The sequence below is a fragment of the Engystomops pustulosus genome, chromosome 2, assembly GCF_040894005.1.
Source record: "Engystomops pustulosus chromosome 2, aEngPut4.maternal, whole genome shotgun sequence".
In the NCBI taxonomy this organism is placed as follows: Eukaryota; Metazoa; Chordata; class Amphibia; order Anura; family Leptodactylidae; genus Engystomops; species Engystomops pustulosus.
This window is the reverse complement of record NC_092412.1, coordinates 232,639,589-232,666,791: the sequence shown is the minus strand read 5'-3', so window position 1 is coordinate 232,666,791 and position 27,203 is coordinate 232,639,589. Positions and strand designations below refer to the sequence as shown.

Below are 27,203 nucleotides of genomic sequence, written 5' to 3'. Positions count from 1 at the left end.
AAACCCCATAATTTACCCCATCCTAGAAACCACACCCCTCAACGTATAAAGAGCCATTTTTAAGAAATTGGTTAACCGTTTAGGTGTTTTACAGGGGTTAAAACAAAATGGAGGTGCGATTTAGAAATTGTCATTTTTTATTTAGGCATTAAATTTTGACTCAAATTACTGTTTATAGTCGATTATAAACGGTCTCTTTATTTTTACACAAAAGCTGGGAAAACCTATTGACTCTAGTATAAGCCTAGGGTGGAAATGCATTGGTCACAGCCCCCTGCCCCCCCCCCCCCCGCCGTATATAGCTTGCCAGCTGATGCTCCCAGTATATAGCCAGCCAGCCCCCTGCTTCCCACTATATAGCCAGCCTGCCAGCCCCCCGCTTCCCACTATATAGCCAGCCTGCCAGCCCCCCGCTTCCCACTATATAGCCAGCCTGCCAGCCCCCCGCTTCCCACTATATAGCCAGCCTGCCAGCCCCCCGCTTCCCACTATATAGCCAGCCTGCCAGCCCCCCACTTCCCACTATATAGCCAGCCTGCCAGCCCCCGCTTCCCACTATATAGCCAGCCTGCCAGCCCCCCGCTTCCCACTATATAGCCAGCCTGCCAGCCCCCCGCTTCCCACTATATAGCCAGCCTGCCAGCCCCCCACTTCCCACTATATAGCCAGCCTGCCAGCCCCCGCTTCCCACTATATAGCCAGCCTGCCAGCCCCCCGCTTCCCACTATATAGCCAGCCCCCCGCTTCCCACTATATAGCCAGCCTGCCAGCCCCCCGCTTCCCACTATATAGCCAGCCTGCCAGCCCCCCGCTTCCCACTATATAGCCAGCCTGCCAGCCCCCCACTTCCCACTATATAGCCAGCCAGCCCATGCCCACAAGTATATAGGCAGCCAGCCCCATGCTCCCCAGTGTATAGCTCGCTTATGCCCACCGCATAAAACAAAAGTAAACTGAATACTCACCTTTACAAAGTCCACCGCAGGTCCTATTCTTCTAACATAATGTATACGCCACCATCATGAGGGACCTGTTGCCGGCCACGACAACAGTCAAGAACAGGACCTGCAGGGTTTTATTTTGTCCCAGTGTGGGACTTGAACAAGTGATCACTTGTTTGCTGTAATATACTGCAATACTGATGTGATGTGTCCGCCTATGCTTTCTGCTAAAGATTGAGTTTGAGATTGGGTACCAGAACCCACGATATTCGGCACAAATCTGAGCATTGCAGTTCGGGTCAGTTGGAGTAGGTAAGGAATCTTTCCCCTTATATTGGAATCATTGGTGTCCTTCCTCTAGTAATTTTTGCCTTCCTCTGGATCAACACTAGAAATAAAGGTTTTACTTGATTGACTTTTATCTATTTTGCACCGTGCTAAGTAAGAAGTGCAGTGTGTGGGCTGTGAATCACTAATCCCGTGTCATTTCTATGTTTCACCCTTCAGCTTGGCGAATAAACAGGATCAGGAGGGTGCGATGGCAGAAGCGGATATCATAGAGTTCCTCTCATTAGAGAAGCTGGTGAATGACAACAAGTGCTTATGTCAGATCGTGAGTATTGCTGCTATTTAGTGACTGTACTAAAGTTGTGCTTTGTACACAAGGTTTTTTTTTTTATTTTTTAATGCATAACATGCAGTAGTTTTTCTTTGCATTGATATATGATTGATTGGTAGGATAGACCATGTTAATCTGCTTAGTAGGGGTCTAATACTCCAGATTGAAGGGTCTGCAGCTCCTCTATATACTGGCACATAACATCTACTATTGCTGATGCCTTTTGCCATTCACTTTTTTTTTATGTTATTATCTAGGTTTTAAGTGTAACCAAACCCATGAGGCAATTTGTTTATTGCATAAATAATTAGAGCAGGTGATAATTGTAAACTTTGTAATATACTTTATCAAGTGGAAGCCGCTTCTGTGAGCCTTTTTTTCTGCCCTTCTTTCTCCTGTAGTGAGCAGCGTATCTGAAAGCCTTCTGAGATCACAACAGCCAGATAAGGTGGCTAATGATTAACTCTTTCCACACCTGGAGCATATTTCACTCCTCTCTGAGGAGATTGAACCATCCAGGGAGGGTCCATTAAGAGCGAAGTCTTTAGACACTTTATCGGGCTCCATTATCTCTCAGCTGTCAGTGGATACAGGACAGAAAGCTGATTTACACAAAACTGCTTGAATAAGGAAGAAAAGGGGAAAGGAAGGACACGGGATCATTTCTCTTCAATGAAGTATATTACAAAGTTTACTATTATCATCTGAAGTATTTATTTAGGCAATTTTGTCCTATGTTTAGTTATACTTTTAGAAAATCCTGAAATCTTGCATCCACTGAGCTAGTCTCCAGAAAAGACTTTATACCCCCTGTTATGCTTTTTATCACCAATATATGTATCTAGTTTTCATTTACACGCAGGTTCGGTGACAGGTGATATTATAGCCCCTGTGTATCATAGTCCCAGTCTTAAATGCAGTAAATTAATTTATTATTTCTTTTTTTTTTTCTCCCTTTCTTGATACTTAGGAGCCTTGTTCTGCTGTTCTGGGCTATGGGAAAAAAATTGACTCCCATATAAGAAAAGGTCTGAACTGGTTGCTTGAAGTTATAGCAAAAGATTTTGAAGCGTTAAACGAACGAGTTCAGAGGGAGACTGCGGAGCAGCGAGCCCAGGAGGAACAAGACAAGCAGAAAATAGCAGAGCGGGTCAAGAGGCTGCGCGAGGAACGGTAATAGAATCCATATTATATTCTATATAGCACAGGGATCAGCCGTGCACATGGTAAGACTCTGTTCACATTGTGCATACACACTAGGAGTCTCGATATGCAGACCTCTGTATGTAGTGGAATCTTTCAGGTTTTTAAAATTTGAACTAAATTTTGACATCCTAGTGATATATCAGAGGTTTTAGTAAGTGGATATTCAGGTGCTGTGATCTTAATATGTACAGTGAGCTAATCACTGGTAAAGGGGTACAGAAGCTGCATTGACAAAAAAGTCTCAAAATGTATGAAAAGTCTCAGCACATAGACTAGCAGTGGACTGGAGTAACTATGAGACTTTTTGTGAGCCTTTTTGCAAAAGTCTCAAGTCATATATCTGGCTTTGCACAGTGTTGCACTAGCAATAGTTCTATGTTTAGGCCAGATTAATGAAGAGGCGTATATAGTCCTGTGAGACTTTTTAGCAGTGAAAGGTCTCAAACCCTCAATGTGACTACTTTGAGATTTTTTTTTTTTTATACCAAAAAAGCCCAGGAAAACCAGTGATAAATAGCCTCCATTGACTTGTGGAAAATTGTGAAATAATGGAGGTCATTTACTAAGGGCCCGATTCGCGTTTTCCCGACGTGTTACCCGATTATTTCAGATTTGCGCCGATTTCCCCTGAATTGCCCCGGGATTTTGGCACACGTGATCGGATTGTGGCGCATCGGCGCGGCATGCACGCGACGGAAATCGGGGGGCGTGGCCGAACGAAAACCCGACGGATTCGGAAAAATTGCCGCATTTAAAAAAAAAAAAAAAATCTGTCGCGGAGCTTGCACTTACCTTCACTCAGCCCGAGCCGGTGAACTCCAGCGCGTTCCGATGCTTTTCAGCGCAGCAGCGCCACCTGGTGGACGGCGGAGGAACTACCTTAGTGAATCCCGGCCGGACCCGAATCCAGCGCAGAGAACGCGCCGCTGGATCGCAAATGGGCCGGGTAAGTAAATCTGCCCCAATGCGACTGTCCCTCAGAAAAAGCTGTACAAATAGGGAAGTTAGGACTGGCTATGTTTGGTTATTAAAGGGGTTTTCCATGTTTATGGAAAGAAAACCCTAGTGGCCAGTGTGAAAAATGAGCCCCATTCTTTCCAGTACTTCTTTCCGGATCTTCTGGTTTCAGGCCTGCGCCCCAACCGGAGGGTCCAGGGGGTGATCCAATGAGTGACTTTCTCAGACCAGGGGACAACACAGAAAGTCCCCTGGTAAATAGAAGTGACATCCCAGGAGGCCAATCTATGGGGGAGACGTATTCATGTGTTGGTCTTTAGACCAGTGCAGAATAGAACTAGACAGATCTCTGCTGCGCCAGGTTAATCCATGTGTCTGATGCTGGATGATGAATCTGGTGCAGTATAGCGAGCACAGGCTATATCTCTGAAGGACCATGCCCCATTTAACCGAGAACCCACCCATTCTTCAGAAAACTGCCTAAAAATGGTCTAAAATGCTCAATATTTACTCCATTGTTCTGGCATAGAAAGATTGATTCATCTCCCCCATTAGATGAGGTGGGTGTTATGACCCCCCTGGAAGTTCACTTCAGGGACAGGCACGCGTGCAGTGGGGGGGTGGAGCTGGGTAAGTATTTGTTTATTGTTTTCTCACTTCGGCACCATCAGGCGCTTTTTATATTCATAGAAAACCCCTTAAATGATTTTAATATTTTCGTGCTCCATTCCCATGAGGCGCTTAAAGAGGTCCTTTTACCACCTCACTTGTATGGAGAATAACGTTCTATAGGGGCTGCTACACAGATATAGGGGCACTTTGAATTTCCTTTCTACACCCCACAGTTGCTGAGATATCAGTTGCAGTATCTGACCATTATAATCCTCTCCCCTGTCAGAGAGGAGGAGCTGGAGCAGAGTAGGGGCAGAGTATCCTAACACACAGCTCCTCCTCTCTGACGGTGAAGAGGATTATAAGGGTCAGATAATGCAATTGATATCTCAGCAACCATTGGGAGCTAGAAAGAATATTTACCCTGATTCTGTTTTGCAGCTCCTACAGAATGCTAATCTCCTCATAAGTGAGGCTGTGAAGGGTCCTACTAGCACTCGGGTCTCGTATATATTTGGGTTTCATTAAAGATGAATCCAGCGTCAGTTGTGTCCGAACATTAATATTCCATCATCTTCTAGGGAAGAAAGGGAAAGAGAAGAAGCCGAGCGAGAGGGGAGACCGGTGGTTGATGAAGACACTTCTGTCCCGATGGTCAATCCCTTCCAGCCTATATCGGCCGTCATTGTGGAGGTATCTCGCAGTACAGTGCAGGCTTTACTGTGTGTGTCTTATTGCTATCTTGTGGTGTTGGACTTTGGTTTTATAATAGGAAATCATTTTGAGATTCACAAACCGTTGACTGATAAGAACTTGGCAGCAGATGGAGGCCGGTTTTATAGCTGGACTCATAATGGGGAACATCTGTCTAGCTGAGAAGAGACACTGTATCAATATTACATTATAGTATATATCATGGACAGCTGCACAAACCTAACGTGTCATCATCAGCCTATCACCGGCTTCTCACGGATTATAATACCTCTCCTGTTTGTTGTCAGAATGAAGAGAAAATCCGGAAAGAAAAGGAGAAAAAACGGCAGAAAATGGTGAATGGACAGAACGGGTTGGACATCGCTCTGGAGCCTAAGGTGGAAGAAGATGCAATGGATTCGGGCAGCGACGGGAGTGAGAGCGGCCGCACATCACAGGATGGACATTTATTGGACTCTTATAAAGATGCTTTGGCCCAGAAGTTGGAGCAGGATGGTGCAAGTGTAGATCCTACTGAAAGGAAGGAGTCAGGTAATTTATTTTCTCCTGCTTTGTTGTGTAGACTTGGACAGAAGGAGCAACACATCCAGAGATCTCCAGTGCCCTTACCTAACATGGTTTTCAGCTGTGTATGGTCAAAACTACAGGAAAGTTTCAGTAATGGTCCATTCTAGTGTTATTCAACTTGCACTGTGATCCCCACTAGTGGATTACATTGTAGGCGGTAGCCCAGGGTCCAAGTCTTCTAGGGTCCACCCGACTCTTTCACCCATAAAAATCTAGTACATCTGTTCTTGCTATCAATACACACGTGAGCCATTTTAGGACCCTTTGAAGGTCTCCAAAGCACAGAATGAAAGCAGGCCAAAGGGACACTTCCTCAATTCCCAAATAGCTTGATTCTAGTACCATATGTATCAAGTGATTTTAGACTCGTAGGGACTATAATATCCATACAGGCCCAAAGCCCATGGCAGGCTTATCTGATCCCTGACATGTAAGTTTTCTGAGGGTCTCTTTGCTCTATTGATCCTAAAAGTAATGAAATGAGTAAAATGCAGCTTCACTATTAGCGGATGCTCAACCCCCTTCACATGTGATCTGCACATTTTCCAATATTTAGTGAATGCCGGGGTCTGGCTTAGCTGGTGACATCACTTCCTGTCCTACTGCTCCAGAACAGGAAGTGATGTCACACAAGGGGGCGTCATTTTACATCTGACGCCTCCTGAATGTTACATAACTCTAGTAGCTCAGTTTTTACAAGTTATGCAAATTGGCCTTGACTTTAATTTTTAATTTAATAAATGAAACTAAACTTGCAGAAATGAAATGACTTTCACTATCCGTCATGTTTGTTTTTAGCGCAAAGCAAAAAGAAGACGAAAAAGATTAAAATGAAAAGGAATAAAATCGAGCCATTAAGTGCAGAGGAGTCCGATTTAAAGAGTCCAGCTACGCCGCCGCCTCAATTACCTGGTGAGTAAAGAAGTGCGCCCCCTGCTGGAGGATATCAAGCAGATCATGGTGACACTGCGGACAGTACTGAAGATTTTATGTATAACTCCTGGACAATCTACATCACAGCTTTATCCAAATATACTAGAACTATATATAGACTTGCCATAAAATCTTTGTCTTTTTTTAGCTCTTTATCAATTGATAAATTGTATTTATATGTTTTTTTAAATATATGTTGTCATGCGTGTATGAATATTGCTGGTTTTAATAATGTAATATCACTTGCGTTGTTACAATAATAGCACTTACTGTCTGTATAGGGGATACGTGTCTGATTGGTGGGGGTCTCAACACTTGGACCTTTACAGTCAAATAACATTCCTGCACCCCTGTCTAATTGGACTCCTGATCTGCTGATTCATGAAACTCTTTGGGACTGCAGAAGATAGCTGCACACTGGACCCGTTCCGCGATCCCATAGACTTGTATAGAACATCAGTTTACTTAAAGGGAACCTACCACCCCGATTCTACCTATAAAGGTAGAAGGGGTGGTAGGTGGATGAATGGGACATGAGGATAGCCTTCTTTGGGCTAATCCTCACGTCCCGGGTGTCTTTTAGAAAACTTTATTGCATGTATATGCTAATTTTTTTATGCGGCTACTGGGGCGTGGAGTAGCCGGACATGAGGCTACTAGTCGCGGCTACTCCACTCCCCAGTAGCCACGTTACTCCGCCTACCAGGTAATCTTACTGCGCATACTTACTGCGCATGTGCAGTAGTTCCGGCGCATGCGCAGAACGCAGGGGACCCGGACGAGGGCGTGCAGCTACCGGGAGTTGCGCGCCGAAGATTACCTGGTAGGCGGAGTAACGCCGCTACTGGGGCGTGGAGTAGCCGCGACTAGTAGCCTCATGTCCGGCTACTCCACGCCCCAGTAGCCGCATAAAAAATTAGCATATACATGCACTAAAGTTTTCTAAAAGACACCCGGGATGTGAGGATTAGCCCAAAAAAGGGCTATCCTCACTTCCCATCCATCCACCTACCACCCGATCTACCTTTAGAGGTAGAATCGGGGTGGTAGGTGCCCTTTAAAGGACAACTACCACCAGGATGAAAGATTGTAAACCAAGCACACTGATATACTGGTGTGTGCTCCTCTGGCAGGATCTGCTCTTTTTTAAGCTTCCTATGACCTTGTAAGGAAAAAAAAAAGCTTTAAATTATGCAAATGAGCCTGAGGGGCTCCAGGCTCCATTAACACCCCTCGGGCTCATTTGCAAAATTTTAAAATACAATTTTTTGTAAACACCAGAGCATAAGAAGCAAAACAAAGAGGTGTGTGTGTGTGTTAGTGTTATATTCCTTGAGCCAGGTGGTAGATGTCCTTTAAGGGGATCCTGTCACCAGGTTTTACCCCACAAAACTACCAGCTCCCTCAAGTTGGGGATGAAATGTCTTTTTCTAGAATCCCCTCCTTTATGTGAAATCTCATCCATTTACCTATAAAAAAAAAAAAAATCTCAAAGTTGGGCAAAGATGACTCCTCTCACCTAATCTTCACATTAGATGATTAAAATTTAGTAGTTGCTGGGGGTAGTGTCATGTAAGAAGCCCCAATGGCACCTAGAAACATACTACTGGTGCCATATTAACAATAAGGATCTCACCTTTCAGATCACATCTTATGGCTTTGTGACCTACAGAACCAGAAATACAAGTACCATAAGACTTAGTGGCAAGCTGAAGATCCAGTTCCCACCTATTTTTAACTGCTTGGATGTCAAGTTCTGTCGCTCACTGAACCGTGAGATGTTATCTGAAAGACAAGATTTTTATCTTTAATATAACACTAGTAGAATGACTCTAGATTCTATAGAACAGAAGATTGAGGCATCTGAAGTGACACTATGCCTGCAACCTCGAAACTTGACTCATCTCATGTGAAAATGGGATGAGAAGAGTCATATTTGCCTGACTTTGGAAGAGATTTTATAAAGCACATTTCATACCCTACCAGATGGGGCTAGTGGGGTAAAACCTAGTGACAGGTTCCCTTTAAACCAGTGGTTCTCAACCTTTCTAATGCTGTGACCCCGCAATACAGTTCCTCATGTTGCAGTGACCCCAATCCATGTACAAGAATATTGTATTCGTCCCAAAAAAAATGCAATAAAATCATGGCTCCGATGTCTTTAGGCGACCCCTGTGTTTTGGTCGTTAGACCCCCACCGGGGTCGCGACCCACAGGTTGAGAACCACTGCTTTAAACAGTGACATCAGCTCTTTTGAATGTGGGGGTCAAAGCAGTGAGACCCCGCAGCATGCAGATACCTGACTCTCCTTAGGGGATAGGTGGTGTTCATGGCACATGGGGTTGTCCTGACTTCTATGACATGTCCTGATGTAATGAACATAGCAGCAGGACCTGTCTGTCCCCAATATCAGGTGGGGTCCCAGCGGTCAGACCTGTCGTGTCATATATTTTTGCACTCAGTATTTAAGACTGTTCTATTTTTATCAAATCTGTAAAAAAGCATTATATAAATTAAGTAAATTATGGATTTCTACATTTTTATAAGAATTTTTGAATGTTTCATGAATTGACTCTGTTCTGTTTCCAGGATCTATTGAGTGTCATGTCTACCCTCATACAGTGAGCGCTGAGCCATCGGCTGGTGATTCCTTGGTTTTATTTTATTTAGTGAAATTATCTTTGTTTTCCCTGTAGTTGGCTGGGGAACCCCAAAAGTTACTAGACTTCCCAAACTTGAGCCTCTTGGAGAAACCCATCATAATGGTAATTGTAGAAAGCCTTTGTCTTCTGTGTCCTGGCATGTATCCTCCATTCTCCATGGTAATGGCGCTCTCATTAACACATCGCTTTCTCCACGTGCCGCTGCTCCCTAACAGATGGGGCATCAGTCTTTTTGCTTTGTGGTGTCTCTTGTTCCTTTCTTTTCACCAGTCTCTGTTGCCAGTGCTTTCCCTGTCATCAGAAGCTGAGACGCAGTACTGCTACAGAGCCCTCTGAACCTTGTAGGGTCCACTACACAGTGTACCGTTACATAGTGATTGGAGCTTTCTGTACCTTGTAGGATCCACTACACAGTGTACCGCTACATAGTGATTGGAGCTTTATGACCCTTGTAGGGTCCACTGTGCATGAGAACCCCTCCCCCCCCCCCCTTCCAACTGTCTAAAATTACAGCCAGTTGCTGAGGAAGGAGGGGTGCAGTGTATCGGCTTTTGAAGCCAGATCACATTATTAGCCTAATTTTAAAAGTTTGATTTTAGAAGTTAGGAGGCCATGGATAACAAATATAGGAAGATCACCACATTCATGGTGCCTGCATCTATGAGTAATGTCCCTGGTTTATCCTGATGGATTTTGATGTTAGATTTCCTTTTAACTGGAGTGACTGACGATTCATTTAAGGTGACCTCACAGGAGCAGGGAGACCGGCCATGTAAACTCTGGTGGCTGGGACAGGATACTATACACAGCATAAGGTTTATTTCTAAGGGAACTTACCAGTAGTTTTTTCAAATAATTTATGTAAAAATAGAGGTAAATCTATATTTTTCTATCTGGCGTGTCGCTCTCACAGGTAATAAATCAGTTTACAGCCTCTTTGTCTTCTGTGGCATTCATTTACCTTATACAGGCAGTCCCCGGGTTACATACAAGATAGGGTCCGGAGGTTTGTTCTTAAGTTGAATTTGTATGCAAGTCGAAACTGTATATTTTATAATTGTAGATCGAGACAAAAAAAAAAAAAAAAAACTTTGGGCCCAGTGACAATTGGAGTTTAAACATTTTTTGCTGTAATGGGACCAAGGATTATCAATAAAGCTCCATTACAGACACCTTTCAGCTGATTATTGCAATCTGGGACTATAGTAAAGCATCCAGAGACTTCACCAGAGGTCAGAGGGGTCTGTCTGTAACTATGGGTTGTCTGTAAGTCGGGTGTCCTTAAGTAGGGGACCGCCTGTACTCTTACATCCCATCCTGACTACGGAAGCATGCCCAATAACTGGATAAGAATTATACCATTATACCTGATACCATTGGCTCTGTACATTGCACACGACATCTAGGTGATCTGTGATTGGATGGATCTCCACGTTGTCTATGATAGGTACTTCTGATTTCTTACTTCAAAAAAAATACTGAAAACCCTGATGGTATGTAACGGTCAGATTACTTCTCCAAAGCTCTTTTAGAAGGAATGTCCCTGGTATAAGACCCTGTTAGAATCTATTGTGTAAGTTCAAGAATTTTGGACCATAACAAGTGCATTTTAGGGGTTTTTTTTTCCATTCCATCAAGACATATTTCTGATCCTGCTTTCCATTCCCATGACTAACCCTCTTCATTCCCGTCTCCATGTAGCCCTGGTTCTGATGTAACCCGCTCCATACTGCATGCGCTGCCTGTACCCATGCGCTGCCTATTGCCCCCCTGTAATACTAATTGGACCGTTTTTTTTTTTGTTGTTTTTTTTTTCCCGTTTGCTTTATAAATCAGATTTTTATGGAAAGCCTCTCCCGCCACTGACAATGCGACAGAGACCCAACAGTGACACGCACGAAGTCATCTCATGAGATGCACAACGGGGAACGGTCATCTTTTGTACGTGTCCTCGCGCCGGTGACCATCCGATGACATCAGTATTTTATACTTGCAGAACTAAATGGCAACCATTGATCGGATATGATGTCATCGCTGATGTCACCAGTAGGGCACGGTGGATCACCACTGAAGAAGATGGTACAATGGAATTTCTGATATTACAACGTGGGACACTTTATTCTAACAGAATGTCACAACTTTTTTGATCCAGTATTATATATGTTTTATATTGTTTTCTCTCTAACTTCAGTTTTACAGGTTTTAATCTCTTTTTTACTAGGTCATATAGAGAAGCGCAGTGCTGGATCAGAATTTTATCTTTTGTAGAGGTTTTCCCCACAATGGATCTATATTACCACTCCACAGGATAAGTGATAAATCTGTGCTTATTGGGAGCCTGAGCCTTCTCTGCTTCTGACCACAGTGAGGAAGACTTTGGGATGGAGTGGTGGTCCAGTATCTTGTCTGTTTAGTCTGGGGGGCAGCGCTTGGCTGTTTTCATCGGCCTCATAAACATTGAATTGAAAATAACTGTGCCTGCACAACCAACACCCCATTCGAAATCCTCCTCAATGCGTCAGATTATCACTACCACCAGAGATGAGCGGAACTGACGTCCGCATTCGGGTTCAGACGCAGGTTTGGCAAATTGATGCCCTTGGCAACGAGCCTTGGCTATGATTGGCCACAGCCATGGCTTGTAGCTAGGAGTGTCAATTTGTTGGATTGGCTGTTCTGCCGGCAATATGTCTACGGCACATGGCTGAACGCGAATCGGGTCACCGAATTTCTAACTACCACTTATCTGTGGAAAGGGTTAGGCCCCTTCCACACTAGTGTTGCATTTCACGTCAGGGTGCAATGCGTGAAAAACTGACGTTTTTGGCTGCGTTTTTGTTCCATTTTTCCTTGGAGTCATTAGCATTTTTTCCGTTTTTCACACGCGTGTTGTTCGCGTTTTTTTGCGTTTTCGGTGCGTTTTTCACGCGCGGTTTTTAAGTCATTGGGACTTTTTCAAAGGGACCATGGTTCGGGAATAAAATGTTTTATTTAATTGAAAAAGAATGTCTTCTGATAAGTTAGCAGATGTATACAAACAAATGCAATCTATTCTTCACTGTTCCGCAAGTATATTATCTCCCGACAAGTTAGCAGATGTGAAGAATAGAATAAAAACAGTGAACACAGGATCATTTAAGTGAAAAACACAGTGAAGAATAGATTACAGATGTTCGGCACATCTGCTTACTTGTCGGGAGATACGCGCGGAACGGTGCGAACAAAATAGCATGTGAAGAACAATATATATGTGTGAAGAAGACATTGCAGATGTATGGAAACATCTGCAATGTGTTCTTTACACACATATATATTGTTCTTCACATGCTATTTTGGGCGCACCGTTCCGCGCGTATCTCCCGACAAGTAAGCAGATGTGCCGAACATCTGTAATCTATTCTTCACTGTGTTCTTTACTGTGTTTTTCACTTAAATGATCCTGTGTTCACTGTTTTTATTCTATTCTTCACTGTTCTTTACTGTGTTTTTTTTAATTAAATGCTCGAATTATTCATGTCACCTAGCAACCCATCCATTTAAAACGCATTGCACTCGCATTGCACTTGCAATGCTTGCGAGTGCAATGCACTTTTGATGCGTCTTCATAGACTTGAATGGGGCGGGAAAAACGCGCGTGAAACGCAAAAGTAGAGCATGCTGCGATTTTGACGCACCTCAAAACAAACGCAAGCACGCGCGTGAAAAACAACGCAAATGAGAAAGACCCATTGGAAACAATGGGACAGAGTGCAATGCATGTTCTGCGCGTCAAAAGCACGCGCAGAACTCGCGCGTGAAAAACGCTAGTGTGGAAGGGGCCTTATACATGACCTGTGGGACAACCCTTATGTGGATCTGTTAAATGGGTATAATGAACCCTGTGACACAGGATCTTCAACTCTCATTTGTAAAACCAGGATAAAAGAAGTTCTAATTAGTTCTAATTAATCTGGCTTTAAAAGACATGAACATGCTTGGTCGGTTTATCCTGGACTACATAGTGGTTAAATTTAATGGCCGAGTGTGACAAGGAAGCATCAGAGTTATTTTTCATGCAAGGAGCTGCCGCAAAACATCCAGACAACAAAGCTGTGAACATGACCTCAGTACAGTACAGTGCAGTTGTTCTATGGAGAAGGAGGGATTCCTTGCATCACATAACAGTATTCCAACTCCAGCCACCACACAGTCCAGGATTCACAGACCAGACCGTACGTCTGCGGTCAGACGTTTAAAAAAAACTTCATACGTTAATATCATGTTAACGCATGCCTTTTGTAAACGCAATGTTGACAACAATGTAATCCTCTACAGCTGTTTAAAGGAAACCTACCATTTCAAATGGTAGGTTTAAGCTGTAAACACCGTGCACCAGCTCAGGGTGAGCTGGTGCCGGTGCTTAGTTTCGTTAGTGTTAAAACCGCGGTATCGCGGTTTTAACACTTTTTAAACTTTATAGCAGAAGCCGCTTCGGCGCTGCGCGTGACCGTGCGCGCGCAACGGCTGCGGCATTTCCTATGTAGGCGTGCACGATCGTGCGCACGCAGCGCCGAAGCGGCTTCTGCTATAAAGTTTAAAAAGTGTTAAAACCGCGATACCGCGGTTTTAACACTAACGAAACTAAGCACCGGCACCAGCTCACCCTGAGCTGGTGCACGGTGTTTACAGCTTAAACCTACCATTTGAAATGGTAGGTTTCCTTTAAAAACGCATGCTGTAAATGCAAACAAAACGCAACGTGTGACCGCAGCCTAAAACTGAAAAAAAAAAAAACGGCAGTGTGTAAGCAGCCTGAAGCGTACGACTACTTGTATACAGTGGGCATCAGCAATGTGTACCTGGTTTTATAACCTGGAGAAGCTGCTCCTGAGTCATGGGATGGTACCCCGGGGACAATGTCTCCACATCTTTTCAGTATTCCTGGCCTGCACTGTGTTTCTCTTAGCCACTATCTTTCTACTGCTATATATATATATTCTTGAATGGTACTGTATATAATAATTGTATATAATTTTATCCAGAATATTGGTACACTACAGAATCTGCATTAAAGCCATGTACATACTACAAAGAGCACTGCGTGGATTTTATTTTGTGAGTTGTATGATAGGAATTAAAGGGGTTCTCCAACTACTAAATATTTACACATTTACCTCCTGGACCCGCTGAGCACACAAGAAATGGCCGCTTAGCCAGTCACTATCTTGGGTGATACTTACCTTATCAATCCTTTGCTGCTCCCGTTTCGGCATCTTTGCTGAACTTCCTGTTCCTTCTGTACACACAGGAAATAGTCACTAGCATTGATAACACTGGCATCAATTTCTGCTGCCTCACGGACCCCATTAGCTTCTAATTACAGAAAGTGACTGACCCCCATTCGCTGGTAAGATGCCCCCGTTTTGATTCTGGGGCTACACTGGTATCCACATCCTTGTCTCTCTCAACACAGAGGAGAAGGCCAGTCAGCTAATCACTTGCTGTGGGGAGTAGTAGCCAGGGACTGAGTGGTTGTGACCCTGGGGGTGGCCGAGGATCAGTAATGGCTTCTTTTGGATTATTAATTCCATAAAAAAAAGAAGAGTCCTGTGGATGCTGAGACGGAGAACTTCCACAATCCAGAAGAGTGTTGAAACTTTCTATCACAGACATTCTAAGGGCGGATTCACACTTGTGGTTATCCCTAAACATGAAAAGTGCAGAGTCACGGACTGACCACACTCCAAGGGGCGGGACTCCATGCATCATATCTACATATAATTCACAGAGATCCGTCTATGGCAATGTGGTCAGTGCTTGATATGGCACTTGTCACGTTTCGGGATCACAAACTGATCATGGCAAGTGTGAATCCACCCTAAAAGAATTTGGTTATTGCCATTTTTGGATATATTCTGGTATACAACTGGGGTTATATAATGATCAAAGTTACCTCACCTGCACAAGTATGATTCACATGCTGTTACAATGAGCAGATCATGTCTCACCCAACCCCCTGCTCTCTCCCTCTGCCTGTGTAGTCTAGCAGAAGCAGGAAGTGCATGAGGAGGATGATCTGCTCAGCTCATTGTAACACCCTGTGAATCTGAAGCACTAAGTGGCTCTGGAAAAAAGATAGAGCATTTAAAGCTCATTACCATAATTCTAAAAGTTGATTTTAGAAGGAAGGAGGGCATTGATAACAAATATAATAAGATACCCATAGATCCAGGCACTGTGACTGTGGTTAAGTGTCCCTGCTTTACCAGGATGGATTTTGATGTTAGATTTCCTTTAAACAGAACCTGTCAGCACATTTTCACAAATACAGCTAGTGATATTTAATAGGGCCTTATAGGAACCTAATGGATTCCCTTTTTTTTAGCTAAAAATTGTTTCCCTCAGACCCCCCATAAATCAACTTTATCCCCATAAATCAACTTTATATTTTTTGGCATCAGAGAGGCCCTGTCCTGCTTGGCTGGCCCCTCCAATCTACTCCTACCCATGTCCAGTGCCTCATGTGACCAGGGTGATGTCATCTAAGATCCTGTTACATCTGCAACATCTACCTCATGTTTGCATCTGATCCCATGAAATCACAGCACACCTCTGTTGAGAATGAGTAGAAGCCCATGTGATGAGATACATGTGCAATGTCTATCCCATTTAACAAGACTATAGATAACATCACCCTGGCCACATGACTTTAAGTGGCCAATGATGTTACAGCTCTATATCAATGTTCCACATGGCACCATATCATAGCGGTGAGACCTGTCAATTAGGAACAAGAGGCAGGGCAGTGCAGTAACCTCTGAATATGCAGGACCACATTGGACTTACTTGGCATACCACCCAACTTTTGGGCTAGAGAAAGAGGGACAAAAAGTCCCTCTCCCTTTTTTCTGAATCCCGGCCCTTGCCCCACCCGCAAGCATAATATAACATTGTCCTTTGTGTGTCACAGGAAGTATAATACCCCTTTCCTGTGGCCAACATATAATACCCCCTCTTTAATTTTTTTCCTCCCTTTACATGTGTTCCCCTACTTGTATTTATCTCTCCAAACTAAAAATGTTTGAGGTGTCTGTCTTCTTCCCCTCTCCTCCTCACATTATGACCCCTCTTTTCCTCCTCTTCCCATTGCGTCCTCCTGTCCTCCACCCCCCTCATATTGTGGCCCCCTGTTTTCCATCCTCATATTGTGGCCTCCGTCCTCCATCCCCCTCATATTGTAGCCTCCTTCCATCCTCCCTCATATTGTGCCCCCCGGTCCTTCAACCTTCCCTTACTGTGGCCCCCTGTCGTCCATAATCCTCTTACTGTGGCCTCCTGTCCTCCGTCCTCCCTCATATTGTGGTCCCCTGTCCTCCCTCCTTCTCTTACTGTGGCCTCCTATCCTCCATCCTCCTCTTACTTACTGTGGCCCCTTGTCCTCCATCCTCCTCTTACTGTGGCCCCCTGTCCTCCCTCCCCCTCATATTGTAGACTCCTTCCATCCTCCCTCATATTGTGGCCCCCTGTCCTTCATCCTTCTCCCTTCTCTTACTGTGGCCTTTTGTCCTCCATCATCCTCTTACTGTGCCGGGCAGACATTTTCCCAAAAGACTGAAAACCGGGACTGCCCCAATGAATTCTGGATGGTTGGGAGCTGTGCACTTAGTAAACAGATTTTTGCCCCCTTGGAAAGGAACCATTTAGGGATAAGGGCAAAGCTTTTCCATCACAGTTTTTAATGACATATTTTGGGTTTGGGTTAATTAGCTTCTATCTAAGTAATTGTAATGGTAATGCAATGTGTGACTACAGCCTGAGGGAGGCGCATTTTGGATGTTTGCTTGCAGACAGTGTTAAACTACTAATAATGTGCAGTTTATGCTGTTATATTCCAGATACCAGAGCTAATAATGTAACGTACATCATAACGAGGAATTGTTTACATTTTGTTTTATTTAACAGAAGAAAACACTAATGTAATAAGATACTTGTATAATAATAGAACTTGTAGCCTCAGGTTTGGGAAGTGAAGCTGTAGCCAAAACAAATATGGCCGCCCGAGCTACAGCGCCCACACCTGCTGCTGCCATGGCAACTGTAACACGCGTCATAGACTCCCGAACTACCATTCCCAGAATGCACCACTCCCGGAAGTGACGCAGGATTCTCCAAGCGGTCACATGATCACCAGTTCACTCTCACTTTGCTTTGACCCTTTCGATTCCGGGTGCTTTTATACACGTGGTTAGAGGTTGGAGACGGCTTTATGAGGAGTTTATATCACGATATCACTGAATATCACAGAATGACAGGTGAGTGCACGATATGCACGGCGTTGCATGGTTCTCAACAGACAGCTGCATGACCTTTCCTACTTATTTCTGATGTTTCTGCTTATATTAGTACTATAATAATTATTATTATTATACATTATAACAGAGACTTGGGGTTCACTTACTAATCTCTACCTTAACCACGCCCCTGCACTGAATAAACCACACCCCTGCATTAAAGAGACCACGCCCCTGCATTGTATAAGCCACACCCTCAACTAATGTACACAGATAAAAAGTTCCTTTCATTCCAGAAAATTGTGATAGAATGTGAAGAGGGGCGCAGCATGGTCATCCCTCAGATTTTGTAGCAGATCCCATTCCCTAAACTGCCGGGAATGCTTCATACAGCTGGGATTGAGGGTCCTCAAATGTTTAAACTTCCTGTTACAGTGGTTGCCTTTCCGACAACAGAGATTCCAGATGTTCTGGTATCTGTTCAGGTCACGGGATTCCCACCCTCTTTATCACCTGGAATCTCTGGAATGCAGCCCCAGAAATAGATTTAAAGGTTTATTTCAGAACCTGCTGTTGTCTGGACCCACCCTTTGTTTCTGTGTCAGCACCTACATGACCCATTGATTCAGCTTTACCTGAACAGGTTTGTTGGTAGAGAGAAATTTGAGGCTCACACTGCAACATATATGCACCCCCTCCCTGTTTTCCATAGATATGTACTAGTATAATTCTATACCCATACAGCTACATTATCTCTACAGATAATTCACTGAAATACTGACCTACTGCCAAATTATTAATACCCTCCTGACAGGGCAGGGGTGGGGGGCATGTCTGGGATCCTGTGCATAAGGGCTTATACACACACACACACACACACACACATATGTTTGGTCTGTAAAACACAGCTCTGATGACAGGACTCAAAGGAATCCCTTCTTCCTAGTGGAACAATCGGGACTCCTTGCATCGTGTATAAATTCAGATGCTTGGATTCCTATAACCAGAGCAGTGTTTGGTACATATTTGATGGAACAGCACTTTTATAACACATCCGGGGTCTCAATGCCTAACCTCAGACCATTGTGATAGCACATCATGTGGTGGGTGCACTGCTAGTACTAGTGAATGTATAAGGGTTATAATCTAAACATATTGATTTCTGTTAAAGAACGGAGACCATTAACTTTAAATTCCCAGTCTCTGAAATGATTGAAATGCCAGTTTCACTTTTACACCTCTCAGAAACTAGCGGGTGCTATTTTTGCAGTATCTACAATCAGTAGTAAAGGCTGAGGAATCCTAAGTGCCATGTGCTATATTATTAACCCACATAGAATCAGACATGAAACTGTTCCCTGTGTGTCACACTGCGCCAAGATATAAATTAGTGGTTGGCTCAGACCATTAGCCCGTATGCAGAGCAGAGATTCCTGGGTGATGTCACTCTCAGGAATGAGGAAGAAACTTCCATTGCACAAGACTCTTATTTTAGGTATGGTGAGATCACACCATCCAAATCTTTTCAGGATTATTGAAGTTTTCTTATAGTAAAAAGTGTACAGAATAGTGGATATAGTATCCGCCGGAGTCAGCTGACATGTACAATTCCAAAAGACATATGTATAAGGATTAAAGGACATCTACCACCAGGATGAAGAATTATAAACCAAGCACACTGACATCCTGGTGTATGTCCCCACTGGCAGGATCTGCTCTTCTTTTAGCTACTTATGCCCCGGTTGTTACATAAAATTATGCAAATGAGCCCGAGGGGCTTGGGGCTCCATAGGTGTTGCTTGAGCTTGGTGCCTTCAGGCCCATTTGCAAAAACAAGGGCATAGGAAGCTTCAAGAGCGGATCCTGACAGAGGGGGCACACACCGGCATGTCAGTGTGCTTGGTTTACAATCTCTCATCCTGGTGGTAGATGTCCTTTAAAGTGCCCAACATACGAATAAGGATAAAAGTGCCCAAAATCTTGTATTTTATGGTTAGTATGACATCTATATACTACACAGGCTAATAAAATATTCATGGTGCTGTATAAATGTCACCCCACCCTAATCACATTACTATAGGGGTCCGCTCTCTAAATAAGCCATAAATCATCATTCAAGATGGCCCCATCATTCCTGGTCTATAGCATGCTAACTATCAGTATCTTGGTGCGAGACTTGATACCCCTTTTATTTTCAGACCCTTTGGTTGATAAATTGGTCTTTTTGACGCTTTGCAAGGGTCGGTCTTCTGGGAGGTTTTCACTACTTTTTAAAAAGGTTGGATATTGACTCCCCAAATCCTATGGGTGCATTAGAGTTGTTGTAGTAAGTGGAAAAGTTATCACCTATCTACTGGATACGGGATTATTATCAGATCGGTGGGAAATTTAGGTACCTAAACCAATTACAATAACTGGTCCCTATGTGAACAGCGTGGTAGGTGGTGCAGACACACTGCTCCTTCACTTCTTCTGTATGTAACAGTTGTAGATTGTCAAACATTGTAGAGAGAATAATCGCAGTTAGACTCCCACCGATTATATAGCTACCCCCTATTAAATAGCTAACCCCATTTTTTACATGTGTTCTACTGTTGCTGTGGTGTGATGGCGTGGACCAGAGCCATGGGGGCTTAGTCTAGCAGTATGGGTACTAGTGGACTAGTGGCAGTACCCATACTGACCAAGACTGCAGGGTCTTGGTTCCTACTGGTGCCATGTTGTAGTGACGGTGGACGCCATGCGATGCTGCACCTATTAGCAAGGTCACTGGACTGTTACACTGGGCATATGCAATTTGATCAAAATGTAAATAACAACCTTGGCTTTGTATTCATCAATTTGGCCCAGGAACAATAGAACATTGTATAAAATATGGATGTGCGGTCTGGATCTTTTTTTCTTTAAAGCGTCATTTTTAGCTGGTGACAGGGTCCAATAGCCTATGCTATCCTGGTACATTCTGAATCATTTTACTATTTTATATACAGTAAGTTTAATTCACATTACCTGTCTCCCTGCCAGCAGTGTATGGTGAGTCCCGGGGAAAGGGGCAGCTACAGCCTTTGTCTCCTCTTATATTCTTCCTCTATACCACACCATCCCCTCTCCCTCCTGCTTGAGCTGCTGTGGAGGAGAGGAGACTGAGACACACTCCTCTAGGTAATCACCACATGCTGCTGGCAGGGAGCCAGGTAATGTGAATTAAACTTATATAAAGTACTGAAATGATGCAGAATGCTGACAAAGGCAGGTTCACTTTAAGGCTACATTCACACGATGTATGCCCGCCGTACCGTAGTACGGCAGGCATAAATCGGCTTTGGGGAGAGGAGGACATAATCCATAGTAATATATGGCGCATGGTGGATGTCCTATCTTTCTCTCGGCTACGGAACGGTATGGTGCCGCATGTGTACGCCCATTGCTGTGTATGGAGGTCATATATATGCTCACAGGTGTAAGGATTTCCTTTAAAACACACTTGCCGCATCGACTTTTCTTTTGTATGCCGTATATACGTTGGCCATATATACGCCCTCAGTTTAGAACTATAGTTTAAGGTCCCAAATCAGCCTGTATGAGAAAAAGCTAAGATTTATACTTACCTAGATGTGAGTCTGATGTGGCACATCCGACTCCTGGACCAGCGGCGCATCATTGCGCATGTGCCCTAACTGTGGCGCTTTTGCAGTGAATCCGGGTTACTACGCCAAGTCACTTGCCGCATCTCTCAAGGAATGAGGTAAGTATATATATATTTTTTAATGCACCCATGGAAAAAACTCATACAGGGCGATATGGGACACTAAACCACTGGTCTATAAGGATCTGTTGAGGATTTAGTGTCCCAATTCGCCCCGACAGGTCCCCTTTAAATAATAGAACAGTATTTTAGACGACGTCCTCCCACACTTACTAATATACAACATAGATTTAGACTTTTTGCTTTTTTTTCACAATATAATTGTTTTTCTATTATTTTACTATTCATCAATTTATTCTTTGTCCTGTGCTGTAAATAGATGGCAAGATTGAAGCGACAGATCTGCCGCCTCGTTCTGGATTATTTTGATAAAACTTATACTAATGAACTGGGGGATCAGTGGCAAATAGTCAGGTAAGTTTAAGAATTGAGTTGCAGTACCTTTGAAAACGGAAAACTTTTTCTCCCCTTTAGGCACAGTAATCCCTCAATCACATGAACATTGGGGGAAATTTGTCTGAGAGCAACCAATGGCAACCAATTACAGATCAGCTTTCATTTTCCCACAGAAGTTTCTAAAATGAAAGCTGAGCGCTGATTGGTTTCCATTGTCAGCTAGAACAGTCTTGCTCTCAAAATCTCCCCAAGTTTTTGTTTGTTTGGACAGCACACGGACAATTAATTTCAATTTGCTAATTCACACCGAAATGGTTTCCATGACCCCGTATATGAGCCCACTGTCTGAGCTGCAAAACTCAGTCTTATTCCTGAATCCTGGCCATGTTTGCAGGTCTGGCAATCTTTTCTACTGTCACTGGTGTATAAGTAGTTCCCACACAGGCCACAAAAATCAGACCACAGATCCCTTGTTCCCCGAGAGCCTCAAAGATGCCACCATACAGTACCACAATAATCCAAGCCTGTCACTAATTAGCTTCCCCCTATTACACGGCACCAAAACATTGAGTGAGATCCTGCAGCTGCATCTCCCTCTTCCCTCTCTACTCTACTGTTGTGCTGCATTAGGCTTAGATGGTTTATGTATTATCATAGCTACACTTTACTTTTCAACATTGAATTGCTGTATTAGTAGTAATGGGTATATAATACAGATAGGATCCTATGTATTTTTTTTTTTAATTTGTTATACCGTATTTTTTGGCACACAAAAATCCTTTGATTTTCTCCAAAATCAAAGGTGCGCCTTATAGTCCAGTGCGCCTTATATATAAACCGTACTTACAGACAACAGCTGCCTTGAACTGTGCACAGGTCTGCCACCTGCTGGTCATTCATCCTTATAATCAGGTGTGCCTTATAATCCGGTGCGCCTTATATGTGAACCTAGACGTTTTAGCAGGCATTTATTGATGGTGCGCCTTATACTCCGGTGCGCCTTATAGTACGAAAAATATTGTAATATATATATATTGTTATCTGTCCTATAGGGAGGTGCTGACAGTGCCCGGCCTCTGGCAGTATGCAGTATTACTGAATAATTTCCAGAGCCACACAGAGACCAGGAAACATCTCCGGATGCACGGGTACGACCAGCTCACTCATCCAACCTTTCCCAAATCATTACATTGTTATATCAATAGGAATCCTGGAAAATTTCCTGGACAGCGCCACCAAAGGGGCATGATTAAAGAATATTACATACTGAATGCATCTTCCCTTCTGCCGGTACTAGCATTAGATGTGAAGCATGGAGAGACAGTCCTGGATATGTGCGCTGCCCCCGGTGGCAAATCTATAGCACTGCTGCAATGTGCATCACCAGGTGAGTGGATGTGATCTTCTCTACTTGACGCTTAAAGACTTGTTTATTATTATCATTCATCTACAATCAAAAAGTTTGAAAATCATCTAAATTAAAACATTTTGTGCATATTTACATAGTCATCACACTAAGCTTTTGATCTCTGATCGTGCAGTCATACTATCCTTTACTTCTGCTTGCTAATATGCATTTTGTATGGAAGAAACTGTCACTGCAGAATCAGACTACGCTGTGTCTGTTTGTTGTCTGTTACCATGGAGATGCTTAGGTCTACATAGTAACTGTGGATACAGTGCAGTAGGAATTTTTCAAATCCACACCATGTACTTCTGTATGGTATTCATCATGAAAATCTGAGGCCAAAGGCAGATGCCCACGGCACCGAGTGTCAAATCGTAAGATTTTAATCCAAATCTGATCTGATTTCAGTCCTAGTTTAATCCCACCTTGCGTTTTTTTTGGTAGTCCTGTTCTCATTGGAATTGTGTCAGATCTTCACATTCCAGTTGTATAACACTGAGCTACCTCTTTGAAACAGTTGCATGGAAACTGACCGCACTAGGAGGATATCCAAGTACCGTCCTCATTTTCTTCATGCGCCCATTGACTTCAATGGGCGAGTTTCATAGATCAGAGTAGCGCATGCTGTGATTTTCTCTGAAGGGATCAGATCAAATCAATGGACCTTGATAGCCATCGGATGATCAGACTGTCAATGAGCCCAGCGAAGGCTCAGAAAGCACTCGCACAAGAAAATAATTTATGCGCAAAGGACCTTAAAGTGCAGGTTTAAAGGAACCATCTACCATCAAAATCCATCATGATAAACCAGGGACACTTACTGACACTTTATCCATGGCCTCCTTACTTTTACAATCAATTTTTCAAATTATAAAGATGGACTTAAATCCTCTGGGGGTGTTACTAGAGCCCCTCCTGGCTGCAGCTTCACAGGCTGTTGCATTGTGCCGGAGCACATCTCCACCTGCTCCCTCAGCACTCCTCCCCCCCCCATCTGCCTGATGTCATCTTACTGCAGCAGGGAAAGGTCTGGCACACAATGGGAAGGGGTTGTGCTCTTACACTGTGTAACAGCATGAGAAGCAGCAGCACGGAGTGACTCTGGTAACACCCTCCTAAACCGTTCAGGTTCATTAGCATAATTATAAAGGTTGATTGTAGAAGAAAGAAGGTCATGGATAACAAATATAAGAAGATTACCACAGCCACGCTGCCTGGATCTATGAGTAGGTGTCCCTGGTTTGCACCGCTTCTTCATTTGTTTTCAGATTTTACATTTCGTTATAGCCATAGTGTTCTTAAAATATTTGGTAACAATGTCATCTGTTTTTCTGTACATTACTGGTGGTTATGGTGTCCCGTGTAGTGTATAAGATGCAGAATCCTTCAGGGACTCCCCGGCCGCTCGCTGAGTTTTCAGCACAATGTGTCGGCCGCTCTGTAGGTCTCACACTGCACCTTTATTACTTTGAAAGCCTTCTAAAGGAGTGCGGATAAGATATGACGGAGTGTTGTCTGGGAAGATAGAGCGGCGCTTTCACTAAATGTTTTGTTGCTTTTTTCCCTCAGATCAGTGGAGATTATTCAGCCGCGTTTTGTCACGTCTCGCTCAGTCTTTATTTTCCGGCGAGTCTTTTGTGCTCTCATCCATATCCGGATTTATGAGCTGAATCACATTCTCATTACTTGTCTGATCTCTTCCTTAGCATCAGTTATTTGTGTCATTCAGGGGAGATATCGGATGGGGCTTGTCATAGACTATCGAGTCCTCTGCAAAATTAAAGGGGGTCTGCCTTTTACTATTGACACATCATTAGGTCTCGGAATTCTGATAAATATCTAAATTAAGAAAAAACAGAGCTCCAAATCACCTACATTTATATCTACAGAGGTCCTGTCCTCCCTCCTGACTTGTCTCATTTATTAAACACATGTATTCCCCATGAGCTATTCCTCTTTTTATTACTTCAGGCTCTGCTGTTCCTCTGTTATTACTCCTAGAAATAAACAATTTGACAGATGCCATTGTGTCCAGATCATCATCCAGGTACCCCTCAAGACACCCCTCAAACTAGGCTAGAGAGATTGAATCACTGGGACCCCAGGAACCATAAGTTATCTCTTCCCATTATTAAAGTTTGACTGTTATCCCTTATTCACAGGATTGGGGATAAGGATATGATCAGTGTGGGCAGCAGGGGTGCCTGATTCTGTTTCCTAGGCTACCTGCAGTCACCACTAGAGGGAGCTCTTACAGCCAGCTTGTATTTTTTCAGTGCTTCCATAGAATTTAATGGAGAAGGTGGAAGGTGTTTGCCAGAGGGGAGATCTGCAGCTCCATATTTTATGGAGATATCATTAATACTATACAAGAGTATACTATACTATACTTACAGACGACCCCTAGTTACAAACGGACCTCTGGATGTTGGTAATTTCCTGTACTTTAGCCTTAGGCTACAATTATCAACTGTAAGAGTTATCACTGGTGTCTGTAATTAAGCTGCATTATTAATCCTGGTTCTTATGACAACTCAACATTTTTAAAATCCAATTGTCACAGAGTCCAAAAAAAATTTGTCTGGGGTTACAATTATAAAAAATACAGCTCCGACTTACATACAAATTCAACTTAAGAACAAACCTCCAGAACCTATCTTGTACGTAATCTGGGGACTGCCTGTATATACAATGTATACTATATACAATATATACTGTACTGTACTATACAAAATGCTCACTACACTCCTTAATAAATTCTTTTGGGTGCAGTTTTCCAAAATGGGTGTCACTTTACTTGCATCTCAGATTTTCTAAAAAAAAAAAAAAAAAAAAAAAACCTGCATTGTATGCAAGCACCAAACAATCCAAATCTGTGACGCAGAAGGCATGTAGCGCCCTTTCCTACTGGTTCCTAATGTGTGTATTCACATATCTGACAATATGTGGGTTATCACCAATCCATCGCGTGCATGAAATCTGAAGCAAAAATGTTGCAGAATTTTTGTATAGAAAATAATCCATATCACGTCATGTGTCCTGGGTTCCTCTGTAGTCACAATGATCTCTTTATTATACACATTTACTGTCCATTTTTCACTCATTTTCCTCATTTATATTTCCCGGTTGGGCTGATGACCCTTCTCTCTCTGCACGTGCGCTGATACAGACATATTGCAATCTCAGAAATGACATTTTGGAGATACCGTTAGTGGGGTCAGTCCTGCGCAGGGGAGACAATAGTCCTTATCTGGCCGCCAAGATCGCGTCACTTGTCAGGACTAGTGCGGTGCACCCGCGCTGCCGGACGATAACTGCATGTGAAGTGCATCTCCCCGCCAGTGATTAATGTTACACAGCGTCAGGCAGGAACTGCTTACTAGGACGTTATGGGGAAATGAGCTGAAAGAGACATGGCCACTTTATGCTGCCGCATCAGCACTTTCTAGATTTTCCCTCTTTAATTAAGTACCGGTAAGTTCTGAAGCGTTTTACCTCCGACTAAGTGTTTTAGGTTGTCTTTTTCTGGTTTCAAGGTGCATCGATAGGTCTCCTGCTGGCTCCAAGCTTCTTTGTAGTTCCTAAAAAAAAAATCTTCCTCATCATGATAATTGTATTAGAAGCATTGCTTCAGCTCATTATTAATATTAATTACTGACCACTGAGGGATTCTTAAAGTGCTTCTCCGAAAAAAAATAAAATAATCAGATCGGTGAATTTGGCTTGGCATTGCGTGAGGTAAAGTAGCATGAGGTGATTTCTATAAAACTATATGACATCAATGGGGTTCATTTACTAAGGGTCCGAATCGTGCTTTTTCGCTGGATTTGCCCTGAATTTCCCCCGTGATGTTGGCGCACGTGATCGGATTTTGGCGCATCGGCGATTGGCTTTCACTCGACAGAAATCGGGGGGGCGTGGCCGTCAGACTACCCGACGAATTCGGAAAAAACGCGGAATTTAAAAAATCATTTGTGTCGCAAAAGGAGAAGAGAAGAAGAAGGTGAACTCCGGTGGACCTCAGCGCAGCAGCGATACCTGGTGGACATCGGGCGCACGGACCTTAGTGAATCCTGGCAGAACCCGATCGCGACTGGACCGGGTAAGTAAATGAGCCCCAATGTGTCACCAGTGTTGGACTGGCCCACCCGAGGAGTAGAGGATTCTACGGTGGACCCAGGGTATAATCTAAAACTGCACCCTCATAGAT

General features: G+C 43.5%; 2 protein-coding genes across 6 annotated transcripts in view; both read left to right on the top strand.

Moving 5' to 3' along the window:
• ARL13B (ARF like GTPase 13B) overlaps positions 1-12,345 on the top strand; it is a 35,900-nt gene extending 23,555 nt beyond the window's left edge. Inside the window, exons 5-11 of one of the 3 annotated variants that reach the window (XM_072138521.1) lie at positions 1,449-1,554; positions 2,531-2,733; positions 4,917-5,028; positions 5,337-5,580; positions 6,415-6,528; positions 9,247-9,315; positions 11,210-12,345. In XM_072138521.1, the coding sequence (XP_071994622.1) occupies positions 1,449-1,554; positions 2,531-2,733; positions 4,917-5,028; positions 5,337-5,580; positions 6,415-6,528; positions 9,247-9,315; positions 11,210-11,229 (868 nt within the window). In that variant the 3' untranslated portion in view covers positions 11,230-12,345. Of the gene's footprint in view, positions 1-1,448; positions 1,555-2,530; positions 2,734-4,916; positions 5,029-5,336; positions 5,581-6,414; positions 6,529-9,246; positions 9,575-11,049 lie in introns of those variants that run through there. The other 2 variants (XM_072138520.1, XM_072138519.1) reach the window with 2 other exon arrangements.
• A 4,930-nt stretch (positions 12,346-17,275) lies between these two features.
• Positions 17,276-27,203, top strand: part of NSUN3 (NOP2/Sun RNA methyltransferase 3) — a 28,896-nt gene continuing 18,968 nt past the window's right edge. Inside the window, exons 1-3 of one of the 3 annotated variants that reach the window (XM_072133206.1) lie at positions 17,276-17,504; positions 21,509-21,603; positions 22,638-22,972. In XM_072133206.1, coding sequence (XP_071989307.1) covers positions 21,509-21,603; positions 22,638-22,972 — 430 coding nt within the window. In that variant the 5' untranslated portion in view covers positions 17,276-17,504. Of the gene's footprint in view, positions 17,505-17,938; positions 18,127-21,205; positions 21,229-21,508; positions 21,604-22,637; positions 22,973-27,203 lie in introns of those variants that run through there. The other 2 variants (XM_072133207.1, XM_072133208.1) reach the window with 2 other exon arrangements.